We start from the raw sequence: 13,461 nt of genomic DNA, 5'->3' as shown, positions 1-13,461 counted from the left end.
TGATTATTTCTCCAGTAAAATGCAGTGAGCGGAGTGCACACCCACCACGGGTGGCCTCATAAAATGAGGACAATCAGTTCTTCTTTCCTTGGTTAGAGGGTTTTGTGATCTGGGGGTTTAGTTCAGTGATGGAGCGCATGTTTTGCATGTGTTGAGGTCCTGGGTTCAACTCTTAGCATCTTCCTAAATAATTTTTCACCAGAATTACCCACGGAAAGTTGAATGACGCTTTTTGAGCTCAGCGAGTTCCAACTTCTGAGGCTCCACAAGCATTAAATTGTCCCGGAGCGGGACTTCATCTCTCGGTCCCCTCAACAGCTCAACTCAAAGCAGCCGCCGACTGAGGGGAATGTGTGACGGTGCAATATCGAGCGAGCAGTCCCAGCTCTTGTTCCTGTTTGACGCTCTGTCATTCTTCCATCTCACTTTATGATTCAGAGGTTCGATTTCAGCCTTGTCACTGACCATTAGCGATTGGGTTTTTTTATTTCCACAGACTTTTTTTTGGAAAGTTCAAAGTAAAGAGGAGCAGAAACCCCGTGAACTGAAGCAGAGGTTGAACATTGTGAACACGCGGGACCGCTGGGCATCTCGATGTCCTGGAGAGACGGAGCAGAAAGCTCACGGCTTCACTTCTAAAGTGTCTGCTTGTTTATTTCTCAGGTACCTTTTGCCCCGTGGGGATGTAGCTCAGTGGAAGAGCGCATGCTTTGCATGTATGAGGTCCCGGGTTCAATCCCCGGCATCTCTAAACAAGTTACATTTCAAATTTTGGATTCAACTGTGAGAATATCATCTGAGACTCGCCTCACATTTCCACACAAGGAGAGACAAGAGTTTCTTCACCTCGCGAAAAACCGAACGCTCCGCACAGAATATAATTCAATGGGAGAGCGCCCACGGTGTTTCAATGGCTCCCATCTCATGGTTGAACAGCTTGCCCAGTGATCGATTATTTCCAGTTTCACAGATTGGGGGGAAGCAGCGGACCGGCGTTCCGACCACAAAGAGGGAAGAATAGTCTGGATGTTGGGAGCTTCTTCTTTTCCCAGAGAGGAGTGAGCATCTGGAATGTATTCCCGGCTGGTGTGGTGGGTGCTGACTCTCTCTGGTGCGGTGGGTGCCGACTCTCTCTGGTGTGGTGGGTGCCGACCCTCTCTGGTGTGGTGGGTGCTGACTCTCTCTGGTGCGGTGGGTGCTAACTCTCTCTGTTGCGGTGGGTGCTGACCCTCTCTGGTGCGGTGGGTGCTGACTCTCCGCCTTTTTTCTGTTTTTTTTCTGGTTTGTAACCGCTCCCAGGAGATTCCATGTTCCCGGTGGGTGGGGCTGGTGGTGTGTGTAGGAAGTGTCCAGTCACGATGCTCCAGGCATGAGGGGCAGGATTGATGAACGAGCTGGTCTTTTCCTGCCCGTCATGTCCGCCTGTAACCCCAGATCGTCAAGGTGTTTTTAGTGAAGTGATCTTTAAGCACAAAACCCTCACCTGGGGCAAGTCCTGCGTCCGTCTATAGTGAAATGAGACTCAATGCTGTCTGTGCCTCACCTCGTCCTCCTCCTTTTACATTATTATATTGTCCGCACACAGTGATATGTTTGGTTAAGATGAAAATACAAATTATCCGCTCTGGGCTCCTCCAGTCTCTCTGTGTTTCTCTCTCCTCCTAAACTGACTGTCAGATAATAGTAACTGGTGTCCTCTCCATCCCGTTCTCAACACCCAGAGACGACTAGTTACTGAATAAATTCAACACTCACAGACAGTCCAGTGTCAGACAGTTACAGACGGTTTCTCTCCACCTTTCCTGACAGGACTGGCGAATGATGAATGACCCGTCAGACCGGCTGATATACAGTAAAAGGGACAGTGACCGTCTCACCAATAGCACCGGAGGTTTGTTCACAGACACAGAATCAGTCTTTCCCTTTCTATCAGTGTGTCTATATTACGCTCAGTAACAGTATCCCGGGGCCTCCTTGTACAGCACTAGGGAGAGAGAAAGACAGACAGACAGAGAGAGACACACAGACAAACAGACACAGTATCAGTCTCACACTTCCCATCAGTGTGTCCGTTTCACACTCAGTTACAATATTCCACCTTCATGTACAGCGCTAGAGAGAGATAAAAACAGACAGGCACAGTATCAGAATTACACTTCCTATCAGTGTCTCTGTCTCACTCTCAGTAACAGTATCCCACCTTCATATGCTGTACAAAAGAGAGAGAGAGAAACTGACCTGTAATGTCCCGTTTTCACCCAGTAACAAATTGGAAAATATTCCATTCCAATTGCTATTCCAAGATGGAGTGACAGAAGATGCAGTCTCATCTCTCACTGATATTATTTCAGAGACAGACACATTATTAATCCCACTCTCAGGGACAGTGTCACACATTTAACCCTCTCTTGCATGTTGTCCCCTCTGCAATCTTGCAGCTCAGGGCCGCTCTGTATTACTCTCAGTGACCGAGAGTTTCACTCCGATTGAAATAAACTGGGACTGTTGCTGCCTGATATTAATCCTACACGGTCCCAGCAAATACACCGACTCCCACTTTCCTCCCCCGTTTCTCCAGGATTGGTTTGAGGAATCCTCCCTCCAGTTTCGGAGTCAAACGTTACTTTATCAGTAAGGGAGCCAAGAATGAACAGAACCCATTGGCTCATTCCACAGCCGCTCACTTTATCTCTGACTCTTTCCCATCAAAAGAGCCCGAGAGAAACAGCAGGGATGGAAACCTCGAGTTTAATAGTTGGAGATTGTAAAGTCAGTCTGGATTCCAGCGTTAGGCACTGGTGGAATCCCATCTGTTTCCCATTCTGGTGCCTGTTCCTGCACTGCCTGTGGAGCCCATTCCCTCTGACCTTTCCCCCAGACCCACTTCCTTTGCTCAGACAGGCGGGAATGGAGAGATCACGGCCCCCGGGGGAAGGGAGCAAAGAGCAGCCTCGTTACAGCAGCTCATCGCTCCGGGACCGTGTCCGCAGATGGGCTCAGAGATCGGCATTGAGTCCGGGGGAAGGGCAGGGGGAGTCCGGGGGCTGTTTGTAAGAGGCGGAGTGGATCAGGAACTGGTCCCGGAACATGGAGTGAGAGGGGGGAAGGGAGAGGTCATTCTCGGGCTGTGTGTGGACAGGGTGTGTCCAGGGGAAGGGAGAGAGAATGGGAAGAACCTGCTATTAAAACCATTGCTGCTTTCTCTCCCCAAACCAGGAGTGAATGGTCCTGGTTTAGTTCCAGTCTCACCCTGTTTATTGTTATTGGACAGTGAAGAGTGGAAACAGAGCCGGACAGTAAGGATGTGGGGAGTTATACAAAGAGCATCTATTGCAGGCAGCAGGTGAGAAGTGTGAAGGACACAATTTAAACAGCGGCTGTTTGGTTTCGGTTGAACGGTTAGTCCCATGGGAGAGGGGATGAGAAACCTGACCTGGACAAAGGTCCCTGCCCCATCGGGTAGTCCCATTCATGGATCAGTGCAGGGGTTGGGTTGTGTCTGGATGTCACTAAATTGTTGTAAAACAGCCCAACACACCTGGTGTGCAGAAGCTGAGTGCTGCAGTGGAGTCAGACACTGACACTGTTTGTATCACTGGTTTTCATTTGTGGATATTCAAAATGATCATTAGCAGAGATATTAAACTGATCTCTTTTCCATTTTCAACCTCACCATTTCTTGGGTTACAAGAGATAATTTTCTTTCCACAGGCGAATCCTTGAATGATCCAGAATGAATGTGATGTTTCCTCCACCCGAGGCACAAGGAGGAGTGCAGCCAGCTCCTTCTCACACACAGGAGGTACATTATCACCCACAGAGCACAGAGACACAGACAGGTCATCAGTTCCACAGTCTCAGACAGCAGAAGTAGTCAGTCCCACACTGATCCCAAGTTCCAGAGACACACTTTCAATCCAACATTCAAACAGAGCGGGTGAGGCAGACACTGTTCCATTTGCCCCGAACTCAGTCCCGCTGACAGGTCGATACAAAAATCCCAGTCCAAAATCACACTCTCAGATTGAAAGGCACTGTGTCAATCTCACAATAGGGCAACACAGCTACGAATTAAATACCAGAGAGAAATCACACATGGTACCCGATTGAAAGGGACAGAATGAATCCCAATAATGTACCCGAGATTCCAATTGAATACTATCCCAGAACTCTCTCACACATGACTTTAATACATGAAATATCCATTCGAAAAGTGTACCATTTGCTACAAATCCAAACCTCACGTACAGTATCGATTGAGAAATACTGAAATATAGTAAACCTGAGAAGCAAATTAGATACCAGTTCAGAATGCACTCGCAGAATGAAATTTAAAGATAGAGTATCAATTCTATTAGTGCAGACTGAGATACACATTATATACCAGTCCAAAAATCTCATACAATATTAGACTGAAAGATACAGTATCAATTCCATTTCTACAGACTGATCTACACATTACAAACCAATTCAAAAATGTCACCTTATCAGTTTGAAAGATTCATTATCATCCACAATCGTACTCACAGAGATACAGATTTAATAGTGGTCCAAAAAGCACACAAATTATCTGATTAAAACCTCCAACATTAAATCCTAAAGTTCGTCCATATTTACAAATTAAATAAGGAGTAAAACTCTTCAAACATTAAGATATTAAAGCTAAAGTATTGAACGCGATAATGTAATCTGAGAGAATAATTACGTACAGATACAGAATGAAACTCACATTCAGATACAGTACCAGAGACACACAGACACAGAATGAATCCAACACTCACAGATACAGAAGGAATCCCAAACTCACATACAGTACTAGAGACTGACAGACACAGAGTTAATCCCACACTCTCATCAAGTACCAGGGACTGATAGGTACAGTATGAATCCCACACTAACATGCAGTATGAGTAACTGCATATTTAGGATGAATTCAACTCCCACATACAGTACTGGGGACTGTATATACAGAATGAGTCCCACACTCACATGGAGAAACAGAGACTGACAGATACTGAAAGAATCCCACACTAACACACAGTATGAGAGACTGCATATAAAGAATGAATCACAAACTCTCACACACAATGCTGACAAGATACAGAATCAATCCCACACTCACACACAGTATCAGTGAGTGACAGATACAGAATGAATCCCACACTAACATACAGTACCAGAGACTGACAGACACAGAATGAATCCCACACTCACACACTGCACCAGAGACTGAGAGATACAGAATGAATCCCACTAAACTATCAGAGAATCAGCACAGACCAGGGATCAGGGCCTTTACCCAGTAAACTGTCAGAGAATCAGCACAGACCAGGGATCAGGGCCTTTACCCAGTAAACTGTCAGAAAGTCAGCACAGACCAGGGATCAGGGCCTTTCACCTGTCGGAGAGAACATTGTATCACAGATCGCTTGTGATAAACCTACACATTCTGATTTACAGCCGTGCAGAACAGATGTTTGTAGCTGCGATGGCCGAGTGGTTAAGGCGTTGGACTCGGAATCCCCTGGGGATTTCCTGCGTACGTTCGAATCCTGTTCCCAGTGATACTTCTTAAAGTTATTTTTACTGCTCAAATAACGATGAACTGGAGTTGACGAACCGCATTCCCTCTCTCAGAGAGACTCTCCAGCGCGGCTCATGCTTTTAATTTGGAGCCCAATGGTCTCTTGCAAAATTGCAAGACACGTGAAGGAATCTCTCCCAAGCTCCATCTTAAATTCTGCCCGTTCGCAGAACTTGACATTGATACTATTTCTTCCTATACTTTGATCCCACCTTGTCTCTGTCTCTGACTCTCTGTGTTTTTCCCTCATGGACTTCTCAGGCTTCGTTGAACAGCCACGGATGATCGAACCTGGAACACCGGCAGTGAAGGGTAAAGATGGAAAGACTGAGACGGGGGGAGAAGCAAAGGTGCAACCCAGCTGATGAATTCGTAGCTAATGTCCACACATTTATGTCTCTTCACCCTCACAGTGAAAAATCAGCAATTTGAGTCCAGTCCACTTATGGTAGAGTGGATAATATGTGGATGTTGAGACAGACACCAATCGAACCGTTGCCGTGGTGATGAAAGCTCCGAATCCTAAACACTGAACCACAAGGAAACGCTGAAAATTCTTTGCTGTGAACAAGCAGACCAACGCGGCCTTTCCCACTCGCCCCTTTGTAATTCAGGTCATTTTCGTGTCAGACAAGCTGCTCGCACAAAATGGCATTTTCTGTTCGAACTACTATCGGGACAGAAGGTGATGTTCAGGCAATGACAGCACCAAGTGCAAGTAGGCATGGACATGGAATGGAAAGTGAGGGAAAATACTCCCACAAGCTGCTGATGGACATGTTTCCATTTCCAAAATTCACGCATCGAATCAATGCAGCTGCTGGGAAAACTCCAAGGCAACGCAGGTCTATCGGGCATCGTTTGAAGCAACTGGCAGTTTAAAGTGTCATCTCCTGCTGCTCCTGTGGGGAGTGAGGGAGAGACACTGTCGGTATCTGCCTCCAGTTTGATTTTGTACAGAACTGTACAGAGAAGGAGCAAATATAGCGGGGCTGTGAGATATTCTATATTATTCATATTTGACCAGAGGAATATCCGCAGTCAGAAGCTGAAAAGAAGGGAGAGATAAGAGGCCTGAGAATAAACACAGAGCTGAATGAATCACGGAAGAGTGAAAGAAAAATAAATGTCATCGGTGCTCAATCCTGGGAGCTCCCCGATGGACTGGTGGTTAAAATTCAATGCTCCCATCACCGGGTGGTTCCATTCCCAGTCAGAGAATTAAATTTAACAAGAGTTATGAACTTAATAAATAATTACATGAAGCTAATTAAACCCTGTTCGTAGTTGAATGACTTTTAATCACCATTAATCAACCAATAACTTTCTATTTCAGACTGAAGGAGATGCTGACGTGGTTACCGAGAGACAGTCAAAACTTTAATAAGATTTTTGTGCTTTGCATGTGATGAAATTTCATCATTTTATAGACTGCATCTTAAATTTAACATTAACAGGCAATTGTCGCCGTTTATCACAGGAACGCCTGAACCGGTTCTCCGATGAAGATGAAAGTAACGCAACGGGGAACATCTGATCCAACACGAAAGGCATCGGGCTATGATAAAAATCCCCACCGTTTTGCTTTTCCAAAATAAAGGGTGTGACATTTATTCTCTGCTCAGTTAATGTGATCACCGAGTGGTGAGATGGTGGATTTGGAATTCCTGAGCGACCGCACTGTGAATTTTCCAGATCTGCTTGGAGCACCAATCCCTTCAATTCATCACTTACAGGGACAATTCGATTCCCAGTTTCTTTTCCCAGAGCTTGGCGAGATCTTAAAAATTGAGAGCGACCAATATCAGAGCGAACCTCGTCACCGACATGCTCACAGATACAGAGCGGCCACACTCTGCTTCAGTGAGATGAAAGACCAGAGCGGTTTCAAGGTCGAATGCAATTGGAAGCAAAGCTCGTTCAATGAAAGTGCAGGTCATTGAGGTGCCTTTAAAGTCCTGATTGTTTGAACTGAACTTCTTCCGAGACCGCGTGAGATTCAGGTGGAGTGATTTGGGGACTTCTTTTCCCTCTCAGCAAAAGTCTGAACCGCACGTCAAGATCAAAAGTCTAGGGTTAAATTAGGGTTTCTCCAGGGTATGAACCTCGAATCGAGAATTAAACCCCGACCTCAACGAGCCCAGAAACAAGAACGTGTCACGGGCACATTCTGTGAGAGGGCTGTCTGCATAATGAAAAGGCATTTTTGAAGAGACCTCCTGATCAGTTCCGTGTTGGCTGCTGAACAAAACACAGCACTGTGTGCTTCTCAAATTCACTAAGCACCTGTCCAGTAAACAGAAGATCCTGGGGAGTTGAACCCAGGATCTTCTGTTTACTGGACAGGTGCTTTAACCAACTAAGCCACGGTGCCAATTCATGGGAATATTTCCCACCTCCTCTCATTAATATCTATCAGCTACACGTCACATTCTGTTGGTGATTCAGACTGTTTTATCTTTGTCCATTTCGCTTGCCCGTTTCCCTGTGAATCCCGATACTGACTGCGTTTCAGGCTGTGTTTATCTTTCTGTGTCCATCAGTGCTTTGATACACGGATGAATATTTGTGCTTGTGTTTGTTACTTTAAATAAATTAGGGATGGACAATTCTCGCTCTGACACTGAAGAACTAATTGAGCAAATTTCACAGCGAAGTGTTGTTTATTGTGGTGCTGAAACTAAAAAAATCGTAAAAGGTGCAAAGAGGGAAAACGAGAAAAACTAGTGAGTGAAATTAAGGACAACTTTCAAGGTTTTTACACGTATATTATGAGAAAGAAGGGTGACTAAGAGTAATAGGGGCCCCTTAAAGACAGATGGAGGTGATATTGTAATTGAAAATCAGGAAATGGCAGACTTGCTGATACTCACAGAAAAGCATGAGGATAATGTACCAGAGACACGAGGAAAACTGAAAATAAATCAAGGGGATTCAGTGTCAGTAAAATAATGGTAATGGAGAAAACAATTAGACTAAAGATAGACAAATCTCCAGGACCTGATGGTGACCATCCCAGGGGACTAAGGGGAACAGGTGAGGAAATTGTACATGCTTTAGTCATGATCGTTCAAAACTCTCTTGATTCAGGAATTGTTCCATGGATTGAAAAATTTCAAATGTCATTCCATTAATTAGGAAGGGTAGGAGAGATAAAGCAGGAAATTATAGACCGATTCGTCTGACGTCTGTTGTGGGGAAGTTACCAGAATCTGTTATTAGGGAAAGAATGACTGAGCACTTGGATAAACATGAATTGATTAGAGCCAGCATGGATTTATAAAGTGTAAGTCAAGTCTAACGAAACTAGTTGAACTTTTTGAAGATGTAACTAATGTGGTAAATGATGGAGTGTCCATGGGGGTTATGTGTACATTGACTTCCAGAGGGATTCGTTAAGGTTTAACATCAGAGACTGTTAACAGAAATGAGAACATGTGGAATTCAAAGCAACCCATTGACATGGGGAGGGAGTTGGTTTGGAGGTAGGAGACAGAGAGTAGGGTTAATGGGTATGTACTCAAATTGACAGGATTTGATGAGTGGTGTCCCCCAGGGATCTGTATAAATGAGGCAGATAAAGGAATAGAGAGCCGGATATCCAGGTTTGTCGACGACACCAAGTTAGGGTGCACAGTGAGTAGTGTAGATGGGAGCATAAAGTTACAAAGGGAAATTGAGAGATTCAGTGAGTTGGTAAAACTGTGTCAGATGGAGCTTACATAGAATTACATCGAATGTACATCACAGAAACAGGCAATTCGGCCCAACCAGACTATGCCGGTGTTTATGCTGCAGTTGAACGTCCTCCAACCCCTCTTCATCTAACCCTATGAGCAAACCCGAATATTCCTTTCTCCTCCATGTGTTTATCCAGCTTCACCGTAAATGCATCCATGCGATTCGCCTTAACTACTCCTTGTGGGAGCGAGCTGCACATTCTAACGACTCTCTGGATAAATATGTTTCTCTTGAATGCCAGATTGGATTTATTGATGATTATTATATTCATGGCCCGAAGTTCTGACGTCCCCACTCCCAAAAGTACAAACACCTTATCTACATCTGACCTATCAAACCCTTGCATAATCTTAAAGTCCTGTATCAGGTCACCCTCAGCCTTCTCTTTTCGATACAAAAGAGCCCCAGACTGTTCAAAGTTTCAATCTGGGGAAATGTGAGACCATCCACTTTGGCCCGAAGCAAGATAAATCAGAGTATTTTCAAAATGGTGAGAAGCCAGGAACTGTGGGTGAGCAGAGATACTTCGGGAAATCAGGAAGAGTTGGCAGACAGGTACAAAAATAATTAAAATGGCGAATGGAATGTCGGCCTTTATCTCAAGGGAACTGGAATTCAAAAGGGTGGAAGTTATGTTAGAATTCTATAAACTCTGCTAAGGCCACATTTAGAGTACGGCATTCAGTCCTGGGCACCAGACCTCAGGAAGGATATATTGGCCTTGCAGGAGGTGCAGCGCAGAAAGACCAGAATGATACCGGGTCTAAAATGGTTACATTATGAGGGCAAGTTGCGTGGACAAGGTTTGTATTTCCTCGTGTATAGAGGATTAAGTGGTGATGTAATTCAGGTGTTGAAGGTGATTCAATGATCCAATGGTGGGTGTGTGAGTTGGTGCTGAATCGGTCCCCTTCAGTGAAGAGAGGGTCAGCGGGCGCCTGACAGACACGGCTCGGAACGGGACTCGCTTCTCTCCGGCGGCAGCGGCTGGTTTAGAGAGATCTCTCTGTCTGCTGCTGTTACTCCGCCTCCCGCACTCTGGGAGAACCGCGGAGGTCGGTCCTCATTTTTCTCTTATGGATCCGGCTCCATCCGTTTACTGTTGACGGGAGTGCGTCTGATACCAAGTCAGTCAGAAGCGGGTGCAAATCACAACATAGGCACAGGCCCAAGGACTGGGGACTGGTTTGATATTGGGTCCTTTTTAAGGGATAGGCTGTAGAATGTTTGTATAATAATAATGATCAGAAGTAACTTTGATACAATGAAGTTTTTTTCAGTTATTTCCCATTTCCACCCTCACCAGTTTTATATAGTAACAGGTAACAATGTTTGAGGGATGTGATGTCCAGTGTTGGTGGAATCAGTGTAATTTAACTTGATACATTGAAGAATCTCTTGTCTATCCCAGGCTCTTACCTTAGGTTTAGACCCTCACCTCGTTTAAAATCGGTCACTCACTGATATAAATAAACGAGTAAGAATCCCGAACCCTCAGCGGGGATATTTGTTCCGATACTTAATGACTGTCCCAATTTCCACTGAAATTCTCAATCAGCAAATCCCAGAGGCTGTTTCGGGTTTGACAAACTGTGAAACAGATTGTTTTAAAAGCCGGAAAGAGGGAAAAACTGGTGGTTGATATGAAGTGTTATACATTATCTCTTTCTGTTTCAGATTTACAATTTCTCTTTGTGTGTTACTGACAGGAGAGGCTATAACGGAGCCCAGTGACTGGGTAACGAGCTGCACTGAGTCATTGGCCTGTGTTACAGACCGGCTCGTTGGACCTGCTCATTTCGTGAACTCGCTGGTGTCTCAGCACGTGTGATGACTGAGTGAATCCCTTCCCACACACGGAGCAGGTGAACAGTCTCTCAACCAATGGGCATGCGATGATGTGTCAGCAGTTCATTTCTGCTTTTAAGCTCTTCTCACAGTCACTGCATTAAAAGGTCACTCAATAGTGTGAACAAGTTAATGTTTCAGAAGGTGGGATGATCGAGTGAATCTCTTCCCACACACGGAGCAGGTGAAAAGTCTCTCCCCAGTGTGAGTGCGTCGATGTCTCAGCAGTTCGTTTCTGATTTTAAATCTCTTCCCACAGTCAGAACATTTAAAGGTCTCTCAGTGTGAACTCGCTGGTGTTTCAGCAGGGAGGATGACCAAGCAAATCCCTTCCCACACACTGAGCAGGTGAACGGCCCCTCCCCAGTGTGAGTGCGTTGGTGTGTCAGCAGATTAAATTTGCTTTTATACCTCTTCTCACAGTCAGAACATTTAAAAGGTCTCTCATCGGAGTGAACTCTCTGGTGTCTCAGCAGGTTGGATGGCCGAGTGAATCTCTTCCCACACACGGAGCAGGTGAACGCCCCCTCTCCAGTGTGAACTCGCTGGTGTTTCAGCAGGGTGGATGACCCAGCGAATCCCTTCCCATACACAGAGCAGGAGAACGGCCTCTCCCCAGTGTGAGTGCGTTGGTGTGTCAGCAGATTAAATTTGCTTTTAAACCTCTTCTCACAGTCAGAACATTTAAAAGGTCTCTCATCAGAGTGAACTCGCTGGTGTCTCAGCAGGATGAATGACCGAGTGAATCTCTTCTTACACACAGAGCAGGTGAACGGCCTCTCCCCAGTGTGGGTGCATTGGTGTGTCAGCAGATTACATTTGCTTTTATACCTCTTCCCACAGTCACAACATTTGAAAGGTCTCTCATCGGAGTGAACTCGCTGGTGTGTCAGGAGGGTGGATGACAGTGTGAATCTCTTCCCACACACGGAGCAGGTGAACGGCCTCTCCCCAGTGTGAACTCGCTGGTGTGTCAGAAGGTGGGATGACCGAGTGAATCCCTTCCCACACACAGAGCAGATGAACGGTCTCTCCCCAGTGTGAGTGCGTTGGTGTTTCAGCAGTTCAATTTTGCTTTTAAACCTCTTCTCACAGTCAGAACATTTAAAAGGCCTCTCCCCAGTGTGCACTCGCTGGTGTGTCAGAAGCTCAGATGACCGAGTGAATCCCTTCCCACACACAGAGCAGATGAACGGCCTCTCCCCAGTGTGAGTGCGTTGGTGTGTCAGCAGATTACTTTTGCTTTTAAACCTCTTCTCACAGTCAGAACATTTAAAAGATCTCTCATCAGAGTGAACTCGCTGGTGTGTCTGGAGGCTGGATGACCGAGTGTATCCGTTCCCACACACGGAGCAGGTGAACGGCCTCTCCCCTGTGTGAACTCGCTGGTGTGTCAGGAGGACGGATGACTGAGTGAATCCCTTCCCACACACGGAGCAGGTGAACGGGTTCTCCCCAGAGTGAACTCGCTGGTGTGTCAGCAGGGTGGATGACTGAGTGAATCCCTTCCCACACACGAAGCAGGTGAACGGCCTCTCCCCAGTGTGGGTACACTGGTGTGTCAGCAGATTCCTTTTGCATTTAAACCTTTTCTCACAGTCAGAACATTTAAAAGGTCTCTCCCCTGTGTGAACTCGCTGGTGTGTCTGGAGGCTGGATGAAATAGTGAATCCCTTCCCACACATGGAGCAGGTGAACGGCCTCTCCCCCGTGTGAGTGCGTTGGTGTATCAGCAGATTAATTTTGCTTTTAAACCTCATCTCACAGTCAGAACATTTAAAAGGTCTCTCATCAGAGTGAACCAGCTGGTGTGTCTGGAGGCTGGATGACCGAATGAATCCCTTCCCACACACGGAGCAGGTGAACGGCCTCTCCCCAGTGTGACGGCGTCGATGAGTTTCCAGCTCTGAAGGGTAATTGAATCCCTTCCCACAGTCCCCACATTTCCACGGTTTCTCCGTGGTCCGGGTGTCCTTGTGTCTCTCCAGGTTGGACGATCAGTTGAAGCCTCGTCCACACACAGAACACGTGTACGGTTTCTCCCCGCTGTGAATGGTGCGATGTTTTTTCTGGCTGTGTAACTGGTTAAAGCTCTTTCCACAGACAGTGCACTGGAACACTCTCACTCGTGTGTGTGTCTCGGTGCTTTTCCACTCACACTGATGTTTAAAATCTTCTCCCACAGACAGAACAGACAAACATTTCTCCTTCCACATTCAAAGGCCGATGATATTCAGGTCCTGATGAATCGAGTGACTCTGTCAGATCTTGACGTGATCTTTGGTTTG

At 46.0% G+C, this 13,461-nt stretch overlaps 1 protein-coding gene, 1 long non-coding RNA gene and 1 other non-coding gene across 3 annotated transcripts; 2 read left to right on the top strand and 1 right to left on the bottom strand.

Moving 5' to 3' along the window:
* Positions 1-679: 679 nt before the first annotated feature.
* On the top strand, positions 680-751 carry trnaa-ugc (transfer RNA alanine (anticodon UGC)). Its single transcript has one exon. It is a non-coding gene; the product is annotated as a tRNA-Ala (tRNA).
* A 23-nt stretch (positions 752-774) lies between these two features.
* LOC137313788 (uncharacterized) lies at positions 775-5,550 on the top strand. Its single transcript, XR_010961056.1, has 3 exons — positions 775-1,091; positions 3,712-3,802; positions 5,461-5,550. It is a non-coding gene; the product is annotated as an uncharacterized lncRNA (long non-coding RNA).
* Positions 5,551-7,910: 2,360 nt separating this feature from the next.
* On the bottom strand, positions 7,911-13,152 carry LOC137313787 (zinc finger protein 585A-like; the record flags this gene model as incomplete). Its single annotated transcript, XM_067979582.1, has 1 exon — positions 7,911-13,152. A coding segment is annotated over one exon (1,758 nt), but the record flags the coding sequence as incomplete, so codon positions are not given.
* Between the last annotated feature and the right edge of the window lie 309 nt (positions 13,153-13,461).

This window comes from Heptranchias perlo, unplaced genomic scaffold (assembly GCF_035084215.1).
Source record: "Heptranchias perlo isolate sHepPer1 unplaced genomic scaffold, sHepPer1.hap1 HAP1_SCAFFOLD_483, whole genome shotgun sequence".
Taxonomy (NCBI): domain Eukaryota; kingdom Metazoa; phylum Chordata; class Chondrichthyes; order Hexanchiformes; family Hexanchidae; genus Heptranchias; species Heptranchias perlo.
Note: the sequence above shows the minus strand (reverse complement) of the source record. Positions and strands in the feature narration are given on the sequence as shown.